At 37.3% G+C, this 22751-nt stretch overlaps 1 protein-coding gene across 7 annotated transcripts; it reads left to right on the forward strand.

Annotated features, from left to right (window-relative positions):
* Nucleotides 1-1480: 1480 nt before the first annotated feature.
* On the forward strand, nucleotides 1481-14578 carry LOC107781813 (ultraviolet-B receptor UVR8). Of its 7 annotated transcripts, none has more exons than XR_012699492.1 (11): nucleotides 1481-1843; nucleotides 10908-10984; nucleotides 11076-11160; nucleotides 11340-11474; nucleotides 11581-11814; nucleotides 11986-12225; nucleotides 12513-12556; nucleotides 12832-13020; nucleotides 13318-13480; nucleotides 14013-14056; nucleotides 14130-14578. XR_012699492.1 is itself a non-coding variant. In XM_016602594.2 (11 exons), exons 1-11 carry the CDS (start codon nucleotides 1618-1620, stop codon nucleotides 14250-14252), a joined length of 1488 nt encoding a protein of 495 aa, XP_016458080.1. In that variant the 5' UTR covers nucleotides 1481-1617; the 3' UTR covers nucleotides 14253-14578. The 7 variants fall into 7 exon arrangements, 5 of the variants coding, with proteins under 5 accessions (XP_016458080.1, XP_016458081.1, XP_016458087.1 ...); XR_012699491.1 differs by having other exon boundaries at nucleotides 13326-13480; XM_016602594.2 differs by having other exon boundaries at nucleotides 13390-13480.
* Nucleotides 14579-22751: the final 8173 nt, after the last annotated feature.

Genomic DNA, 22751 nt, shown 5'->3' on the forward strand with positions numbered 1-22751 from the left:
CTGAGACGATACATCATCATTTACAAGCTTGAAAAATGATACACTTTCACATACTCAAAAAAAACAAAAACGCAAATGCCAATAAAGTCCTCGAATTGTTCCCCCAACTTTGTATGTGTGACAATATCATCAACTTGTGAAAGACAGACTATAATCAATTAACAGCAAAGGGTCAAATATACCTTTGTATTTTTGAAAATGGTCTAAAAATATCTCTTGTTATACTATTGGATTATCTATATTCATGCAATCATATTTTGGGTTCAAATATACCCCTCATTTAAACGGAGGACACGTGTCATCGCCCTGTTGGTCACTTCTAAATATCTCATAATTAATTAAAAAGTAATTTTCTAAATCAATTTTTTTTGTAAAAACTAGAAAAAACTGAATTTTTTTACTAAAAAACTGAAAAAAAATAATTAAAAAATTTCACTTTTTACAAAAAAACTACTTTAAAAAAATATTTTTGTAAAAACTGAAAAAATAACTGAAAAGCAATTTTCTAAAAAAATTAAAAAGTGGACGAAATTGAAATTTTTTAAACTAAAAAATGAAAAAAAAATTATTTTTACAGTTTTTACAAAAACTTTACTTTAGAAAATTACTTTTCAGTTTTTTTTTTAGTTTTTACAAAAAATACTGCTTTAAAAACTATTTTTTAGTTTTTTGTAAAGCAATACTGTTCTAAAAACTACAAAAAACTATTTTTGATTTTTTGATTTTTTAGTAAAAAAACATTCATTTTTTTCAGTTTTTACAAAAATATTATTTTAAAAAATTGCTTTTCAGTTTTTTTTTTCAGTTTTTAAAAAAATATTATTTTAGAAAATATTTTCAGTTTTTTTAAAGCAATATTTTTGTAAAAACTGAAAAAAAAATATTTTCGTTTTTTTCAGTTTTTAGTAAAAAAATTCAGTTTTTCCAGTTTTTACAAAAAATAATTATTTCAGAAAATTACTTTTTAATTAATTAGGAGCTATTTAGAAGTGACCAACCGGACGATGACACGTGTCCTTCCGTTTAAATGAGTGATATATTTTAACCCAAAATATGATTGAAGGGATATAAATAACTCAATAATATAATAAGGGATATTCTTAAAAAATTTTCGAAGGTATAAGAGAATATTTGACCCTTTGCCCATCAATTAATTACAAAGAATATCATCCCAATCTAACGATAATCTAAATCAACTCTCAAGTTGGCTACTGGCACGCTGTCCGTTGATGTGGCGAGCATCTCACATCGTACGGATGACATTATGCCACGTCAGTTCAAGATACATCACGTCGCACGCACGCGAGGGACGGCTATATCTGGGGTAGGTATTAACCCCCTAGATTTCCAGAAACTTCTAATGAATTCGTGGCTTACAACAGAAGAGCCTCCACCATCGAACACGTGTCCTTCTGGGACCAATAAGATCCGACGTGGCACTATGAATTAACCTGTTAATGATACGCCCCGGATTTGTCGCATTATTTTATTTCCACCACCTTCGATTAATTCAATTTTTAAAACTTCGACTTCTAGTAGCTTCCAGTTGCTTCTGGAACCAAAATTTTTACAGAGAATATTGTATTTCGATTTTGTGAATTTCGATTTTCCGAAGTAATGAACGGAAATGGTGAAAGAGAAAAGGAAGTGGAGAAAATGGAGGAAGAGAATGATGAGGAGAAGAGGTATAAGGTGTTAATGTGGGGATATCTTCCCGGAGTATTCACTCATAAGTCGCCGTTAAATTCTCCGGTGGCCGTTCAGTCGCCGGAGACCGGCATCGATGTTCAATCATGGAAGGATGTTTGTGGTGGAGGTTGTGGGTTCGCCATGGCCATTTCAGGTTATATACTTATTTTCTCTTTGAATTTGTGTTCCTACGCGAATTTTTCTCTATGTTTACGGATTTTTATGAATTAGAAAAAGTAAATCTCTTACTTCTTCTAGCTTTGTGTGGCAAGCTTTTCATTGATATTCATATAGTGAGATCTGCGACTATGAATGTAGGTAGCAAGTTTGACTTAGATCTTAGCAGGTTAGACGTGAGTTTTTCCTCATATTAATGAAGTGAATAAAAAAAAAGTAAGTTAATTTGGTATAGCTAAATGTGACGATTAGGAAGACGCCTGCCTATGTGTAATTTCATTTTATTTGTAACAGCGTCACATTGGTTGAGGGTATGAGGCCTCGGCAGAGTTAAGTTTACGGGTCTGAGTTCTAGACAATGCGGCTTATTGGGTTCTAGATAAATTATTTCTACATATTGAGTAGATTTTTTAACATATATATAGGGTTTGATCCTAACACAAATACATGGTTTGATCCAAACCTACTGGTGTTGTAGAACCCCTAAATAGAAGTAATATATACTTGGTCAATTCCTCGGTATTAGGGTAGATTTTTTAATAAGGTTCTTGCCAAATTCAAATATTTTTTTCCATAGGACAATAAATACATCTTTGAAGTTAGACGTAGGAGTTATGTTGCTCGAACTTTCCTAAAATATTGTCTTAATCGTATTGGATCCTCCAAAAATGCACTACTTTTTGAGGATCTGACAAACATAGAGTGGAGAGGAATTTGGGAATTTTGTTTCGGGAAAGATATTTTGATACAACAACAACAACTATGCCTCAGTCCTAAATAAAGTTAGAAAAGATATTTTGACAATTAAAAAATAATATGAAGGACAAAATATGGTGTTCATTGACTTAGAGGAAACATATGGTAGAGTATCACGAAAGGTCCGTTGGTGGGTGATGGAGAAGAAAATAATTCATAATAAATATATACATGCCATAAAGGATATGTATAAAGGGGTCGTTACTAGTGTAAAAACCATAATACGAGATACAAAGGAGTTTCTCGCACTAGTGGGTCTACATTAAGGGTCGACATTGAGCCCCTATTTTTTACCCAAGTTATGCAGCGAGATGAATGTGCGAAGATAGTAACAACAGCAACAACAACAAACCAGTAAAATCCTACAAGCGGGGTCTGGGGAGGGTAGTGTGTACGCAAACCTTACCCCTACCCCGGAAGAGTAGAGAGGCTGTTTTCGCTAGACCCTCGGCTCAAGAAGACGAAAAGAGACAATAGATCAGTAACAGCAACAGAAGCCAGGAAGATAATATCAGCATCGTAAGAGCCAGAAAATAGATGAAAAAGCAATAACAATACCATATAAGGCCTGGCACAATGAACAACGGAAGAATAGTGTGAACACAACATTAACCACTAGCAGTCTAAGACAAAACCCTATTATACTAGCCTCACATTGTTTGGATTTGGACTAAAGATGTTGAGGCTGATTACTGCATGTAGTAGAAGTCATTGGGTGGTGTGAAATACAGACTTAGACCCGCGTTTTGGATAGCGTGCGGCGACAAATAGCGACGAGGGCCCGCTTCACTGAGGCGAGAGGCGAGCAGCGAAGTGCTTGCCTTTTTGATGTGAAGCGACAATTTATACAAAAAAATAAAATATTATATATATAACTAAAAACTCAATAGCAATAATATATTAATAAATATATCAATTCAAAAATTAAAAACTCAATAGATAGTGATAGTAGATTCATAAACTAAAAGTCTAAAATTACCATCGGATGACGCCATTTCAATATTGTTTTATAGGAAAAAATTATCAAGTCAATATGCAATTAATTCTGCTCTATAACTAAAAAAAAGGAGGAAATTTCAGGTTTGAAACTTTGAAGAAACACTCTGTCTGTGCCCAACAGTAAAAGAATTGAAAAAACAGAGCCAAAAAAAAAGAAGAAAGAAGAAAGAAAGAAAGAAGAAAAATCTCTCTGCTGAGCTGCTCGATCAAAAACAACAGAGCCAAAAAAAAAAAGAGAAGAAAAAAAACGAAGAGAAATCAGAGCAAGAACACTCTTTGTTCTATTGAGTGTATTGCTCGATAAAAAACAGAGCCAAAACAAACAAAAAAAAGAAAGGAGAAAGAAGAAAGATGAAAGATGAAGAAGAAAGAAAAAAAAAAAAGGAAACTCGAAGAAGAAGAAGAGAAGCATACCTGGGTCGACATAGATGAAGAAGAAGATGGCAAAAACTTGAAGCTTTCAAATGTGGCTGGGTCGAAATCATTGTGGCTGCTCTGCTGTTTGAAGCTTGAAGAAGAAAGAAACGTCTGAAAGCTCATAGCCCAAATCACGACCTTTTTCTTTAATCTCTGCACTTTTTTTTGTTTTTTTTAAAAAAGCGACGCTACAGTTGCATCTCGCCACATTGTCGCTTCTCGCTACACAGGCAGAGGCGAGTTCTATTTGTAAAACGCAGCGCAACATAGCAGAAAAGCGATGGAGGCTCGCATCGCTACGCCTCTCGCTATTAGTGTTGAGGCGAGCGCTATTTACAACCGTCTAAAGCCACGCTATGTCCTGCCTGATCACCTCTCCCCAATATTTTTTAGGCCGCCCTCGGCCTCTCTTGTACCCGTCAAAGCCAATTGCTCACACATCCTTTTCAGGGCATTCAGGCTTTTCCTCCGCACGTGCCCGAACTATCTGGGTCTCGCTTCCCACATCTTGTCATCCATAAGAGTCACGCCCACCTTCTCCCGAATATCTTCATTCCTAATCTTATTCATCCTAGTGTGCGCGCACATCCACCTCAACATTCTCATTTATGCTACTTTCATATTCTGGATATGTGATTTCTTAACTGGCCAATGCTCAGCCCCATACAACATGGACGGTTTAACCACCGCTCTATAAACTTACCTTTGAGTATCGGTGGTACTTTTTTGTCACACATGACTTCATATGCTAACCTTCATTTCATCCACTCTATCCCTATACGATGTGTGTCATCCTTGCCGATCTCCCCATTCCTCTGGATAACCGACCCAAGGTACTTGAAAATGTCTTTCTTGCGGACGACCTGTGATTCAAGCCTCACGTCCATGCCCGCTTCCCTCGACTCGGCACTGAACTTGCACTCCAGGCAGGGGCGGAGCTACAGCAGTTGTTGCGGGTTCGGGCTAACCTAGTGACTTTTTCCGGAACTCTATATTTGTATTGAAATATTTACTAAATCTATATAAATATATACTGCCGAACCCAGTAACAAAAGGGGTCTTGGTAAGGGTTGTGGGTTAGCTGGGAAAGATGGGGTTCGATTCCCTCTGAAAGCAATGTTTTATTTTAAAATTTAGAACCCACACACATCAAATCCTAGCTCCGCCTCTGACTCCAGGTATTCTGTGTTAGTCCTGCTCAACTTGAAACCCTTAGACTCAAGGGCCTATCCCCAAACCTCTAGTCTCTCGTAAACGCCGTCTTGCGTCTCATCAATCAGAACTATGTTGTCAGCGAATAACAGACATTATGGCACCTCCCTTTGGAAATGGTGTGTCAGTGTGTCCATCACTGGGGCAAATAAGAACTAACTGAGCACAGATCCTTGGTGTAACCCCATAACAACTGAAAATTGTTCTGAGTCGCCCCCCAATGCCCTAACCCGAGTCTTAGCTCTATCATACATGTCCTTAATCGCCTTAATGTAAGCAACCGGGGCACCTTTTGCCTTATGACATCTCCAAAGAACCTCGCTAGGGACCTTGTCATACGCTTTCTCCAGGTCAATAAACACTATTGCATTGCAGATCCTTTTTCTTATACCTGTACTGTTCCACCAGCCTCCTAATAAGGTGGATAGCTTCCGTAGTAGAACGACCCGGCATGAACCCGAACTGGTTGTCGGATATAGACACCATCCTCATCACCCTCTCTTTCACCATCTTCATCTGGCATCCTCTTTGTCTTTAAAATAGCATTAAACAACCCAATCAACCACTCCAAGCCTGCTCTACACACACACACCTCTAAAATACTACCCGAATTTCGTTTGGCCCGGTTGCTCTGCCCGTACTCATCTTACGCATAGCCCCCACGACCTCCTCAACCTTAATGCACCTACAATACCTAAAGTTTTGGTGACTCTCGGAATGTCCCAATTCACCTAGCACAATATCTCAGTCCCCCTCTTCATTCAGAAGCTTATGAAAGTAAGTTTGTCATTTGTGCTTAATCCGAGCCTCTCCCATCAATACTCTACCGTTCTCGTCTTTGATGCACCTCACTTGGTCCAGATCCTGAGCCTTCCTCTCTCTTGCCTTGGCCAGCCGGAATAACTTCTTCTCCCCGCCTTTGTACAGACAACCAAATACCGCAGTCTTAGCCTCCGTGACTGCCAACTTCGCCTCCTTCCTAGTTACCTTATACCTCTCTCTATTCGCTCTCCTTTCTTCTTCTCGCCTGTGCTCCCTACAAACTTCAGGTACGCCACCTTCTTCGCTTCCACTTTAATGTTTTCTATTTGCTGATGATATTGTGTCAATTGATGAAACTAGTGAGGGTGTCAACCAAAAGCTTGAAGTACATAGAAGTACCTTACTAAGTAAGAGTTTTAGAACAAGTAAAAGTAAGACCGAACACTTGCATTGCAAGTTTAGTCAGCATGAAAAGAGTGAAGTTAAGGTGGGACTAGAAGGTTTTGCTGTCCCAAAATGCAAACAATTTGGATATCTAGATTCATCGTTTCAAGAGAAGGGAATGATGATGAAGATGTTCGTAGGATTAAAATAAAATGGTTGAAATGCAAAACTGCTATTAGGGTGTCATGTAATGAAAGAATGCATCTTTCACTTTGGTAAGTTCTATAGAATAGCTATAAGACCGACCATGATATATGGTAGTGATTGTTGGGCTGCTAAAGTTTAACATATTCACAATATGAATGTTGCAGAGATGCGGATGATTAGATGAATATGTAATCATAAAAAGATTAGATAAGATAAAGAATGACCACAGTTGCCAGAAGGTGCAAGCAGGATGCATTGAGGATAAAATTAGAAAAGGCCGCTTGAGATGGTTTAGTCATATCTTGCGTCGACTTATAAATGCACCGATTCGCTGTGTTATCAAAGGTGAAAAGCGTAAAAAAGCTCTAAGGTCTATTGGCCTTTAAGCTCAAAGCACAAATAAAGTGTGAGCTTTAATGAAGAAAGGCGCAAATGAAAAAAAAATTATATGTATGTGCAGTCCAAGACTAATATCTATAAGTATGAATACCATATATATGGACAAAGAAATTGAAGAAAATTTACAATAAATAAAATATCAATTGTTGATTGTTGCCTCTTCAGGATTACGTTCATTGGCAAGGAAAAACATTGAAGCGCCCGCTAAGCGAGGCGAAGCGCTCAACATGTTTTGAGCCTCGCTTTAGGGCTTAAGCGTGCTTTAACCTTTGATAACATTACCGGTTTGTAGGTTTGGAATAATGGTGAATGAAGATGTTTAAAAGGGACAAGAGTGGGTTGCTGTAGTAGTGAGCACCCTCCACTTCCAACCAAGAGGTTGTGAATTCGAGTCACCCCAAGAGCAAGGTGGGGTGTTCTTGGAGGGAGGGAGCCGAGGGTCTATCGGAAACAGCCTCTTTACCCTAGGGTAGGGGTAAGGTCTGCGTACAAACTACCCTCCTCATACCCCACTAGTGGGATTATACTGGGTTATTGTTGAAGATGTTTAAAGGGAATGGGATAGAGCTAAAATCACATGGAAGATAATTGTCCTGAGAGACTTACCAATTCTTAGAATCAATGCAAATTTTGCTAAAGATAGGACACAATGGAACTATGGAAGAAAAAGATCCATCTAGGTGATATCTACTAATTGAGAGTATTGTATAGACTTGTTAGGGAATTTCTACTATTATTATTATTATTATTACTACTACTACTACTATTATTATTATTATTATTATTATTATTTAGGGAATTTCTACTACTCCTACTACTACTACTACTACTATTATTATTATTATTATTATTATTATTATTACGGAAAAGGGCCAAAAATACCCCTAACGTATTGAAAATGGCTCAAAAATGCCCTCCGTTAACCTTTTGGTCTAAAAATACCCTTAACGTTTTATTTTTGGATCACATATACCCTTGAAACTAACAAAACATGGATGGTAAATTTTTGGCTCACCTTCCATCAATATACCATATATTTTTTATATGTATTTTATACCACATATATAAATTATGTATATACATCATAATACATGTAAACAAACAAAATATACCATACATATTCTTTAAAGTTGTGTATTTTATACTTTATATATACCTCTATTATCTAATTTATCACATATCTATATATAATAAAAGGAGAGGCTAAAGCACATTATTAAGACAAGTGGCATAACCACAAAAAGCCAAGTGGCATTATTAAGACAAAACAAACTAGTACCTTTTTAACTAAAAAAAATCTTTTTAAATTTTGAATTAATTGGTTACTCTATTTGAATTAATAATTAATAAATATAGATATCTTATAATTAGCTATGTTAAAAAAACGAAAATATAAAAACAATAACTACTCATTCAAATTGGGGAGTAGTTTCAAGTTGGAGTTTTAAAAATATATTAAAAAAAATAAATGAAAAAGTAAAATTAGCTATAATAAAAAACGAAAATATGTTGTATATATATAATTTATATATGTGGTATAAAATACATATAAAAAATATATGGTATATTGATGGAAGGTGAGCCAAAAATTTACCATTCATGTTTTGTTAATTTCAAGGGTATCTGTGAGCCAAAAATAAAACGTTAAGGGTATATATGTGAGCCAAAAATAAAACGTTAAGGGTATTTTTAGACCAAAAGGTTAACGGGGGGCATTTTTGAGCCATTTTCAATACGTTAGGGGTATTTTTGGCCCTTTTCCGTTATTATTATTATTATTATTACTTTTACTTTATTTGGTATGATAATGATATTAGTTGAACTTAGAAGCGAGGATTCATATAAACGACGTCAACTTGTTTGGGATTGAGACGTAGTTATTGTTGTTGTTGTTTTGTAAGGATAAAATAGTAAAAATTACGGTCAAACCAAAAGTGCTTATAAGCTGAAAACCGTTATGTTGGGGTGACCAAATATTGGCTTTTGGTTGTTTTGGACTTTTTAAGTACTTAGCTTATAAGCACTTTATGTGTTTACCAAACGCATAGATAAATCAAAATGTACTTATAAGCCAGTTTGACCAGCTTATAAGCTTAGCCAAACACCCTCTTAACCATATCAAGAGAGGTGTCATCATGAGGCGACATATGTGTTCATTCCAAAACTAATATCTACCCGTAAGTGGTCATGGAGCTTCTTAAGACTACAATAATATGAATTCGAGACAGAACATAACCTTACAATGTCAAAGAAAGGAAGAACAAAAGGTGCCACAATGGGTCAAGTATGGGGCTTGCCGCTGAAATTATGGATGTGGTGCTCAACTCTGGTGTTCGAGACTGACAGAATCTGTATGACATAGCATGGGGCAAGTATAAAATTCAGTTTTTCAAATAAAATGCCTCTAAAAGTTGAATCAAGTTTTTTAAATAAAATTTCGCATTTTCAATGTAATGCTTCATATAACATAAACATGCAAAGCATTGTTTGAAGAATGTTCAAAACATAAGTGAGCTTGTAAGCCTTGGTGACTCGTCTTGGCACCCAAGTGTCATTGATACATAATAATTATAATGTATGCATCATGATTATAACATGTATACATCATGACATCTGATCACCCTCCCAATCAATTACTGCTGTACATGCTGTATTACGATAAGTATGTGATAAGGAATGCTAGCAAAATAATTGAGGTAAAAATTGAAGAGATGCATTTTTGTTCAAGGTGTTGATGAAGAGATACTAGTTATAATACCAAATCAGACAGTCGGAATTGCATCTGACCAACACTAACCAACTAAGCCTTGTGCGTTGAGTCATGAATGTCTACTATCATAAGATAAGAATTGTAGTTCACATAAGCACAACTCAGCAGAGCATTGTTGCTTGTCAGAAGAGAGAGATGCTTCTTTGTAAGCTGTCTATGAATATACACAAGCTATAAGAGACAGTTGAAATTGCACCTACCAAGGGAAAACAACTAATCCTTGTGCTTTGAGATTAGTGTTCCATCATGAACACTTATGTTTGAGTTACAGGGCCTTGATTGATTTTCCAGCCTCCATTGATCACTGTTTTGGTATATTTAACATGGGGCAAAGGACATCATCTTGAGAATAAAAAAGGAAAGGTTCCACACTGGATCTCTCCGTCCATTCCAATCTCATTCCTTTTTCCACATCTTCTCAGTGATTTCCATCTTGAAAATGACGACAGCTCCGCGAGAAGAAGAGGAGGGCAGAGGGGGGAGAAAGGCGATAAGCAAATAGGAAAAAAAGTAGCGTCAAATAGTTAATACAAGGATCCCTATTTATAATTATACTCTACACAATACATACTACTCGTATTTCAATGTGGGACTAAGCATACTTATATACATAATTCTAACAGTTTGATGAATTGGCAGCAGGGTCTGGAAAACTTATCACGTGGGGTTCTGCAGATGGTTTCCATCTTGAAAATGACGACAGCTCCGCGACCGTTGATTTTATGTGGTTTAACTATGTATTATTTGTGTGAGAACTAGCACGGGAAAACTATATTATTAATGTACATACTATAATACAAGGATCCAACAACAACAACATACCCAGTATAATCCCACGGGTGGGGTCCGGGGAGGGTAGTGAGTACGCAGACCTTACCCCTACCTGGAGAGGTAGAGAGGCTGTTTCCGATAGACCCTCGGCTCAAGAAAAGATGGAAAGGAAGAATAGGGGAGAAGAAGAGGAGGGCAGAGGGGGGAGAAAGGCGATAAGCAAATAGGAGAAAAAGTAGCGTCAAATAGTTAATACAAGGATCCCTATTTATAATTATACTCTACACAATACATACTACTCGTATTTCAATGTGGGACTAAGCATACTTATATACATAATTCTAACAGTTTGATGAATTGGCAGCAGGGTCTGGAAAACTTATCACGTGGGGTTCTGCAGATGATCAAGGCCAAAGCTACTTGACTTCAGGAAAACATGGGGTATTGTGGCAAATCTTTCTTGTGTGGACTCGTTTATATCGATCACTTAAAATTGATGTTGCTATCTTCTTTCATTACTGCATTTATCAAGGAGACTCCAGAGCCATTTCCGCTTCCAACTGATGATCCAGTCGTGAAAGCTGCAGCTGGTTGGGCACATATTGTATCTGTTACAGGTGATGTACTGTTGCCCAGTCTTTCTGAGCTGTCAGTCACCCTTCAGCTAATTCAGAATGTTATTTGCAGGAACCTTCTCAATCTCATTTCTTTTCTTTTCTTCTCTTTTTTTCTACTTCAAACCATAAGAAAGATAAGCGGAGACATATGGTTATAAAATATTTATATTTCTGTACAGAAAAGAATGATGTATACACGTGGGGCTGGAAAGAATGTGTGCCTTCTTCCAAGCTTGTTTTAAATTTCGCTGCTGGAGGAAGTGTTGAAGGGGGGGATGCTTTTCGGAAAGAAAGTTCAGTATTAACTGAGCAAGGTAATGGAAGTTGGTTTCCAATTTGAACCAGTTAAGATTTTGGCAAGTTCATCTGCATGTTTATCTCTGGAGAGTTAACTAATACTACAAAGACTAATTTTTGCAGAGAGCCCTCAGTCTCAAGGCTCCAAGTTAACTGGTAGTTCAGTCGCTCACCAAGATAATAAAAAGGCTGAAGAAACTACAAAGAGGAGAAGAACAGTGACAGCTAAACAAGAACTCGAAAGCCCACCACCTGCTGACGAATCCCTTTCTGCACCACCTTGTATTGTAGAACTGGATCCTGGGGTGAAGATAACCTCAGTTGCTGCAGGAGGGCGCCACACATTAGCATTGTCAGGTAACTTCACTCCTCCATGCAGGTTGTAGTGTGTTGCTGTCATTTTGGAAGTGAAGTCGGTTGCTTTGTGGTTACGCCATATAGTTTTGTAGGTCTTATGAAGTACGAAGATATGGAAGAACTTTAATATAAAGCAAGACACCTGATGCATCATATTTTTGCCGGATTTAGATGTGGGACAGGTATGGGGTTGGGGCTATGGAGGTGAAGGGCAGCTTGGCGTAGGCTCCAGGATTAAAATAGTGGCTACCCCTCATCTTATACCATGTCTGGATACGTCTTCACATGGAGCAGACCGGAGTCTTGGGAATCCTCAAGGAAGCCTTACCCCAGGGAGTCAGACACATAAAGCTTTGGGGAGCTACATAAAGAGAATTGCTTGTGGTGGTCGGCATAGTGCAGTAATCACAGGTTAGCACTGAGTTCAGTTTTAGTACTTCTGCTGACCACATAGGGTCCAATATCTTTTAATAAGGACACTTTACAAATTTAAGTTTCACATTGTGAGAAGAAAAGAAGAATGCTTTTGGAAATATGTTTAAGGTTTTCAAGTTTGAATGGCTTTGAGTTACTCCGTTTTGCAACAAAGTCAGACTCCATCTCAAATCATTGTCTTTACTTTTTGCTCCTTGAAGTTAAAATGATACTTCATCCTGGATTATCTTTCTGCTCACCTGGGTATTTGTTTCAATTGTCAGATGCTGGGGTGCTGCTTACATTTGGCTGGGGATTGTATGGGCAGGTGAGTGTTTTTATCATCACACTTCAAATGCGATGCATGTCTTGTCCTCTTATCCATAAAAGAACTCTTCACATGCTATTCTCTACAATTTCAGCATTAAAAAGATTGATTAATCTTGAGCAAGGAAATATCATAGCCAGGTCGCATCTTGCTTATAGCGTTGTCGATATATGTTTTGTTGCCGGAATAGAATGTCCACCACTTGATATCATTTTTTTTTTCAAACAAGCACTGCTTTTCTTTGTAAGTCCTCTAGTCTCATTCGTTGTATTCAGTGTGGACTAGGTAATACAAATGACGTGCTGAGGCCAACTTGTGTCTCTTCTCTATTGAACACTAGAATAGAAGCTGTGGCAGGTGGACTATGGCATTCTGTGTGCTTATGTGATCATGGCCGTGTGTATACTTTTGGGGGAAATCAGTTTGGCCAATTGGGTGTAGGTACAGGCGCGGACCATGCAGAGGTGCGTCCAAGATTTATCACTTGTTTCGTGTCTTTCTAATAAACTCTTGTTTGTGGACTCAACAGTTTCAATGTCCAATAGTAATATCTAGTTGAGGCTGAATTATGATGTCATCTAAGAGTTTGGCTAGTCGTACCATGAGATGTGCCAAGAAGTAGGATTTGTTGAAATCACAGTCCAGAAACTTTCAACCAGAAGTGGTGGCTTTAAATATACCTAGCACTTGAGGGATAAGAGATAATTGTCCATTTTTGACAGCCAATTAGTTAGACCATATAATTCCTTATATATTGGCAGTTTTGCAGATGCATTATTCTAAACCTTATTGTTTGAGGGCACTAGAAACTCAACAGGAGATTTCTGTTACAGACATCACCTAGGCTTGTGGATGCCTCAATACTGGAAAACAAGAATGCCAAAGTAGTGTCTTGTGGAGCTCGTCATAGTGCCATAATGACAGGTAAGTGTCGAGACTATCAAGAAGATGAAGTGCATTTCGGCCTCTAATCCACCGGACAACCTGAGTTCTTTTTTTTCTTCATAGAGGACAACTTTAGTTCACTTAGTTTGATCTCACACACCTATTCCATTTGTGGTGATCTGTGGTGGAGATATTGTTCAGTACATGCAATTGTTTACATAACTATGACTAATTAGTCTTGTCCAAGTACATATCTGAATCTTTGGAATTTTATGAGTAGCAAAGTATACTTTTGATGGTGAGTTTGAATATACTTGTGTCTTACCCATGTGGTACACCTTTTTTGCTGTTGATCATTATCAAATGTGTGTTAAATCGATCAGCTGCGGTAGGAATTAAACAATAGGAAGCAACTAGCACTTAAATATGTCTTTTTATTGTGAAACTATTACTAGTAAAACAATAATGTCTACTATTGCTAAACTGTCACTAGTAGGGTAACACGTTAATATCTCTATTATCCGTTTGCTATATGTTAGTATCTAAAGATACTTTTTGCTTTAACCTTTAGAGGATAGCAAAGTGTATAGCTGGGGATGGAACAAGTATGGTCAGGTATGTGAGAGATTATTATTCATTAAAAAAATTTACATGAGTATTCAATCTAACCTTTTGCTTTTCATTCCAGCTTGGCCTAAGTGATACAATTGACCGTAACAATCCTTGTGAAGTACCCATCGATGATTGTACACCAAAAAATGTAGCGTGTGGGTGGTGGCACACACTATTACTTGCTCAAAGCCATCAGTGATCTGCCCAGTATTTGGAGAGAACTTCTGTTGTATCAGCATCAGGGCGTGATCTGCCCAGTAACCCACTGACAGTGAATTTGCACAAGATCAGCATCAGGGCGTGACATGTGGTCACCTGGATCTCTCTCTCAAGTCTCAGGTTCATTTTCAGGATTCCAGAGACATTTGGAGACAATTGTTTTAGAGCTGCAGTATTTGTTGAACCAATGTACAGTATGTTGAATGTAACATATATTTAACTGACCTATTCTCTTCGAGTTTAAATCTGATGTATTTCATAGTTTCAATAGACTTATTTTATGTAGCTCTTTATCCTCTTTTGGTATAGACCTGGTGTGACCTATTCTCAAGTTGCATGTTTAGACAATGACTACCTTGGACAAGTTATCTTAGACAGGTGTAATTTTTCTAGAGTCGTAGATAAGGGTGGCATGCGGGTCGGGCCTGGTCCTAAGTGGGCTTTGCGGGCTCAGTTCTAAGCAGTCTCGGGCTTCACGGGCTTCTTGTTGGAACCGGTCCGGGATCGGGACCACGAACTAACGGTCCCGGGTTTAAGTGGGCCGGTCTCGGGCCTAAGCGGGCCCAATGGATACTTTCTATTTTTTAAATTTTTTTTATACAAGTTAGAGAAAAAAAATTGTAATAAAAATATCTAAGGCAATTCCTTGTAAATTATATTATAGAATTGTCACCTAAATATTTTAATTCAAATTTAAAGACAAAAATATTGTAAAGAGATATTTATATATATATATATATATATATATATACATATATATATATATATATATATATATATATATATATATATATATATATATAGTAAGATGTATATATAGTATAGTATAGTATATACTATATTATACTATATATACAGCTTAAGATATATAAAAAGATAAATATTTTAATTCAAATTAAAAGCAATGTGTTATAATTTTATTATAGCATTAAAAAATTATGGCAATATCTTTCTTAGTCTTCCTCCCCCTATGGAATGAGCACAACAAGGTGCTAATACCACCATTGAGAAGAAAAAGAAACTAATCAAGATGTGCCAAAATACAAGTTACATATTAATTTACATGGTATCTCTTACAAATTTCATAAATCCTTCAAGGTCCGGAGGAATTTCCGTTGGTGGTGGCGGAAATGAAGCTTGGTCATCACCGCTTCCAGGCGAAGCATCATCCTCCGCAAGTTCAGCTAGCATTTCTTCGTAAGCTTCGTCTACCTCTGGTTGTGATTCAGCAAGTCCAAAATTTCTTCTTTCCGAACGGATCCAATCTCTGAAAAGTACTGATTTTTCCAAGCTCTCCCTCATAGACGCTCTATAATCACCGAGTTGAGGTCTTGCTTGACTGAAAGCGCTCTCTGATGCCACTGTTGAAGCTTGAATAGTTAAAATGTCTCGGGCCATCCTTGAAAGAATCGGAAAGTGTTTTTCTTAGTCCTTCCACCATTCCAAAATATTAAAGGAGCTGTCGGGATTCACTTTCTCAATTTCCTGTGACAAATAAACTTCAAGCTCATTTAGTTGTGAAAAATTACTAGTACTAGAACCCGTGAACCCCGCCCAAGCACTAAGTGCTCTTACTCCCGCATTTCTTTTAGATGATTGAGAACTAGAAGAAGAAGGAGTTGGAACATTTGGTCTAGCATGATCTAATGCAACTTGATAAGCATTATAAATAGTTTGAATATTTATTTTAATTGAGGCTATTGCGTCCGCAAGTGTAGACAACTCCTCATCTTCAAGTGCTAAACCATTATAAATAGTTTCATACCAAAATTGAGGACCTCCTAATTTCATAGTAGGATTTAACAATGCAGCAACACCATAAATAGGGGGAATAGGGAAAAAATATTTTTTAAACTTTTTTCTCATAGAATCAATAGCAAGTTGATAAATTTTCCCACTGTGATGACCCAAAATGTCATCCTTAAATTTAATAATTTATTATGTGATCTAAGCACTATTTACCATTACTCGACTTGAGTGTGCAGTCCGTAAAAAAATTTCGAAAAAGTTTTCAGGTGAAAAATGGATTAAAATGTGAATTAGAGCTTTAAAACTCAACTGAGTTGACTTTGGTCAACATTTTGAGCAAACGGACTCGGATAAGTATTTTGACATTTCCGGTAGGTCCGTATCGTTATTTGGGACTTAGGCGTATGCCCGGAATCAAATTCCGAGGTCCCTAGCCCGAGATATGGAATTTTGATAAAGAATTTAAAGTTTAAGTTCAAATAGTGACCGGATGTCGAATTATGTGCAAATGACCCCGGAATAGAATTTTGATGATTCCAACAACTCCGTATGGTGATTTTGAATTTAGAAGCGTGATCGGAATTTTATTTGGAAGTCCGTAGTGGAATTAGGCTTGAAATGCCGAAAGTTAAATTTTTGAGAAGTTTGACCGAGGGGTTGACTTTTTGATATCGGGGTCGAAATCCGATTCTGAAAATTTTCATAACTCAGTTATGTCATTTATGACTTGTGTGCAAAATTTGAGTTCAATCGGAATTGATTTGATATGTTTCGGCGCAAAATATAGAAGTTGGAAGAATTGAAAACTCATAATTCGATTCGATGCGCGATTCGTAATTTGGCGTTGTTTGGCATGGTTTTGAAGCCTCAACTAAGTTCATATTGTATTTTGGGACATGTTGGTATATTTGGTTAAGGTCCCGAGGGCCTAGGGTGGATTTCGGACAAAAAGGAACTGCTGGAATATTTCTGCTGCAGAAGCTATTTTTGGACAGCAACCGGTGCAATCGCAGAGCTGATTTTGGAAGCTTATATCTCGAAATCTATAAGGAATCTGAACATTATCAAAACATGAAAGTTGTAGCCCTTTGATTCTAGTTTCCAGAATGATAAACCATTTATCATTCAGACATTTATACAAAATGGTATGATCAATTGACTGAAGCTGGTACTGCAGATTTTGGCTACAGCAGCGTGCATCGCCAGAAATTTCTGCTGCACAGGGCTGACTTTGGGAGCTTATATCTCGCAATCTATAAGGAGTTGGGCGATGAGAAAAACATAAAAGTTGTAGTACTTTGTATCTAGTTTGCAGAACTTTAAACCGTTTGGCAGTTGGAGTTGAGTACAAGAAAGTTATGATTGATACACTACAGGCTGTCGAGGAAGAGTTTGATGTTTTCAACATAAGCATGTAATGATCCAAAAGTCCATTTTTAGTTCTAGAGATCGAAATTCGATTTCGAGACTTTCGACATTTTGATAATGAATTATAGGAGTGATCTGGAAAGTTTGGTCTAATTTCATCAAGTCGCGATTGAGTTTTAAGCGCGAAATATGAGTTAATTATTTAACGAGCAAAATTGGTATCACATTGAGAAAATGAGCTCCGAATTGAGTTTCGATTAAACGAATGGGTTCGTAGTTTTATTTGTGACTCATAGGAATAAGAATCGTCGAATTCCGTGTTCGTATGATGGAGTTAGAGCCTTTTTAGTGAAATAAAACTGCTGGTGTAAATAGTCCTGGTGTGCACCTTTAGCGACCAGATGTGACACTTTTAGCGACTGGATTGGACTTTTAGCGACCGGAATAGTGTTTTTGGGGCAGAAACTTAAGGACCAAAAATGGTCATTTCCTTCATTTCCTTTTGGAGTTTTGGAGCACGGTTCTTGGGCGATTTTGAGGATTTCTTCAAGACTTCAACTTGGGTAAGTGTCCTATATCCAAATGTGATTATATCTCATAAATCCATGGTCATATTCATTATTTATTTCGGATTTAAATGGAAGAAATCAAGATTTTTGCAAAATCTTCCAAAAACGAAAATTTAAGATTTGGAGGTCGAGTTGTTATCGGATTTTGGTAAAATTGGTATGGGTGGACTCGTAATTGAATGGGTTGTCAGATTTTATAAGTTTTGCCGGATTCTGAGATGTGGGCCCACGGACAAATTTTGAGCTAATTTCAGATTTTTAATGACAATATAATATTTTCTTATGAAAGTGATTACTATAATTTTTGTTGACTGTATCGAATTAATTATGACTAGATACAAGTCGATCGGAGTCGGAAATTCGAGAAAAAAGCATAATACTTGGTTAAATTGGAGCAAGTCGAGGTAAGTGACTTGTCTAACCTTGTGTGGGGGAAATTTCCCCTAGGATTGGTATTGATGTGATTATTGAAATGTGTTGAAAGTCATGTGCACGAGGTGACGAGTGTGTACACGGGCTAAATTGCGAAAGATTATATTTTTAAATTGTGTAGATCACTGTTGCGCATTTATTAAATTATTTTATCTTGATATATTCTTCATCATTGATCTGAGATACATACTTCAAATTTGTTTGATCTTTTCTTACTAATTGTTTTACCTGTTTAGTTGAAACTTGGTTTTTTTTATTCTGTGCATTATTTGAAGGTTGATTTTCTTTAAATTAAATATTATTAATATGAAGTATTTGACATTTTTAAACTTGATATTGAAGCAACGTAGTAAAGATTTTGAAATATTATTTTCCTAAATTATTTACTCCTGAATATTTTTATACTCATTGTGAGGGAGCCGTGAGCTCTTTATTGTGGAAAACTATTATTGATGATTTATTTTGGCATGAGCCGTGAGCTCTTTATTGTAGAAAAATATTGTTGTTGAATTATTTTGGCAAGTTAAATTATTTGAGCACTTGAGGTGCAAATTGTGATATATTGTGATATTGATACGTATGCGGTGGTATACGGTCTGGGTTTTGAAACGCATGCGGTGAGATAAGGGTGGCTTGATACGCATGGCTAGTAGGGGAACTACTAGAAGTCATGCGGTGTGATAAGGGTGGCTAAAATGCGGGATGCTATTTCGGAAAAAAAAATGTTTTCTTTAAATAAATTGTGAAGGCTCCCGCGGTGATATAAGGAAATGAGATATTGTGAATTTATTTATGATTTGGGACTACGAGGCGGTACCTCGTGAGTGCCCTTGTTGATATTGATTTATGGCCATAGTTGCTTTCGATTAATTGTTGTGATTTTCATAAAGTTGAAGGAAATTCTGTTTTGATTCCACGAGATATTATTTGTAATTATTTGATGTCATTAAATGTGACATACTATTTGATTCATTTTCAATGTCATTTTATTTTACTACATTGATAAACATTTTACCATGCCATTATTATATTCCAGTAGGGCCACACTTGACCTCGTCACTACTCTACCGAGGTTAGGCTTGGTACTTATTGAGTACCGCTGTGGTGTACTCATACTACGCTTCTGCACATCTTTTTGTGCAGATCCAGGTACATTTTACCAGCCTAGACGTCAGTGAGTTACTTGCGCACGGAGATTTCGAGGTATATCTGCCAGCGTCCACAGACTCCGGAGTCCCCTTCTATCATTTTATGTTGCTTCCTTATATTTTATTTAGATCTTGACATATAGAGACATTGAGAATAATTTCTTAGAAGCTTGTGACTTATTTCTACCGGGTTTTGGGAGTTAAAATTGTTTGAATTGTAGTTTATTTATTTAAGATATTTATTATTATTCCGTATTGATAGGCTTACCTAGTCTTAGAGACTAGGTGCCATCACGACATCTTACAGAGGGATTTTGGGGTCGAGACAACTTGGTATCAGAGCACTAGGTTCATAGGTGTTATAAGTCACAAGCAGGTTTAGTAGAGTCTTGTGGATCGGTACGGAGACATCTGTACTTATCTTCGGGAGGCTATGGAACTGTTAGGAAAATATTCACTTCTTTGATTCCTTATCGTGCGGCATTGATTTAGCTTGAAACATATATCTCATATTCCTTTGTATCCACTCGCGTATGACATTGCGCACTCAATATCAGTTGTGCGTCGACGGTTCGTGATGCTGCAGATGGACTACGAGGGAGCCAGAGATGCTCAAACATTGCCTTAACGTGTGGTTCCGATTGAAGATGTGGGCGTATTGAGAGATCACCTAGTGAATCATGTGCGGGGTGCAACGGACATTGGCGTCAGGTTGATTTATACGAGCTGTGAAGGTTATTATTGTGGATCATCGGACGTTGTGACCTATGACTTCACGCCGTCCACTATCAATGGGTGGATTGTGGGGTCATGTATTATATCAGTTTTGGGCCTGAAATGTATATATGTGGTACTGAAAGGTTCCCTAAAATTTATACATGTTTAAGAACTGAGATTTCGTAGAGGATAAGGTTGAGACTTGCGGTATGTCCGCCTCCTTAATAATCCTATACTTCAATACCAAAGGAGTTATAGAAACAACTCTAAATTTATAGAAGGTCTACTTAGCGTGGACGTCACTATTGCGAATTTTGGGGTGCTTCGGAGTAAGTACACTTGTTGACGAGAGTCTGGACTATGTGGTTCGTGATAAGATTTGTCTGTATGGAGCTCTACTTTCGTGATCGTTGTGTATAAATAGGGGTAAGGGTTACCCCAAAGAAGAATCGAAGAGTTTGTTAAGAAATTGGTCAGCTCAACAGTGTTGAGTCAGCATAACAAAAGAAGAAATTTGCCTTGGGAGAGATAATTCTCCACCAGTGTTCGTGGCAAGCCTATGAAGAGGGCAGACCAGCCAATGCAACACCGCCCACTTGGCTCAGTTCTCAGAAACACTTTTGAAAGAGTTTGTTTTCTGGACTCTCCGTAATGCGTGGCGCATAAGGTTTGAACGGTTGCGTCATGTCACCATTGACGATGTCAGAATATGCCATCAAGTTCAATAAGTTAGCCCGTCATACTCCTACTTTGCTTCCTACATCCAGAGGGTGAGTCCATAGACTCATTAAAGAACTTAATTATGATCGTAAAATTTTGTACGACTCGGGAGCTACAAGTTAATACTTCATTTCTGCTAGTTGTACAAATTGCCAAGATATTAGAACGTGTTCGGGGTAAGGAAAAAGGAAACTGAGGAGACCAAGACGTCTCGAGGTTCTAGGGGATTCAGTGGATTCTACTCTACGAGTATAAATCATTATGGCAGGGGCTCAGGCAGTCGTCCAGCCCAATCTGCACATCGGATTACTCGGGGTGCTCCAGTAAGTTCTTTTAATGCACCACCGACATGAGTTCCTACAATGGTTATTCCAGTTATCTGGTACAGACTCAATATGAGCAGCCTAACCCGCAAAGGAGTTGTTATGAATACGGTGATACTAGGCACATCATGAGAAAAATTGTCAAAAACTTGGGTGAGACTTATTTCATCAAAGCACTCAGGCTACGTGCCCTATTGCAGTTACTACACCACCCACATGACCAGTTAGGGGTGAAGGACAGACGGGTAAAAAGCGTCCTAGAGGTGGAGACCCAGCTGTTGATATATTTATTTTACGGTATGGCGGAGGTTGCTACATCAGATGGTGTCGTTACAGGTACGACCTCGATTTAATATAAAGGAATAATTTCCTTAAGTTGATTCGGTTCTCAATATCGAAACGAGTCTTCCTATTGTGCTTCATTTATGAGTGAGCTTCATAATTCTATAATTTACTTATGTGTTTACCCCTGTTGGGAGATTTTATGGAGATAACTACGCCTATCATTTCGTGTTGGTCACTAATAAGAGCTGCAAGTCTAAATGTAGCTTTCTGTTACTCATTTCGGTAAATTTTGATGTAAATTCCGAATAATTAATTGCAAATTATGAATTATATGCCCTACCGGTGTGGGGTTCATTATGTGTTGTGATTTGGTATAACCGAAATTATTTAAAAGGAGAAAATAGAAATTTTCAATTGGCACGATGTGCATATTACTTGTGATTCAGAACTGAGGACGAGATCCTCACATTTTTATATAAATTGATATGTTTAAACCGGGCTACGAGCTGCGGTGGAAGTTATATAAGGACGAGATCCTTGTGAGAAAAATTCTTGTGTTTAAGTTCTCCCTTGTGAAATTAAATTTGTACTATAGTACTAATAGGGAGTCATGCCTGTTAGGCTTATTTGAAAATTCTTATATGAAATTCTCTGTGCATAGTTGTCAAATTCGTGTTGTAATTATTAATTTTTAACCTACGAGGTAGGTGCCCGCCTAGGTGGCGTTAAATGTGACTCGTTAATTCGGGTAAATAATTATAAAGTCTTCATGCCTCGCATCTAGTTATTAGTATTGTGAAGGTTTGCAACGAGATTTTTGTTAACATGAGGTTAAATGACGATTCTGTAATTGATTATGAACAACTATTAAGACCAAATTTATCCAAGAGGGTGCCCCATTTACAGGGTCAGATGAGTGTGAGTTAAGCTTTTAGAAGCTCAAGATCACTTTGACTCTGACACAAGCGTTGGTATTACTTACATGTTCAAGGTCTTATACTGTGTATTGTGACGCATCGCGTATTGGTCTCGGCGCGATGTTGATGCAAGACGGTAGGGTGATTGCCTACGCGTCTAGACAGTTAAAGGTATAAAAAAAAAAAAAACGATCCACGACATTGAGTTAGCAGCTATTGTTCGTGCCTTGAAGAATTTGGCTCCATTATTT

Source organism: Nicotiana tabacum, chromosome 2 (assembly GCF_000715075.1).
Source record: "Nicotiana tabacum cultivar K326 chromosome 2, ASM71507v2, whole genome shotgun sequence".
Taxonomy (NCBI): domain Eukaryota; kingdom Viridiplantae; phylum Streptophyta; class Magnoliopsida; order Solanales; family Solanaceae; genus Nicotiana; species Nicotiana tabacum.

Excerpts from the sequence above, each read along its gene's own strand:
- LOC107781813 (XM_016602594.2), top strand. The coding sequence starts at position 1,618 with ATGAACGGAAATGGTGAAAGAGAAAAGGAAGTGGAGAAAATGGAGGAA. Across the intron at positions 10,985-11,075 it reads TGACTTCAGGAAAACATGGG|GAGACTCCAGAGCCATTTCC; the intron begins GTATTGTGGCAA and ends GCATTTATCAAG. Across the intron at positions 12,226-12,512 it reads GCATAGTGCAGTAATCACAG|ATGCTGGGGTGCTGCTTACA; the intron begins GTTAGCACTGAG and ends TTCAATTGTCAG.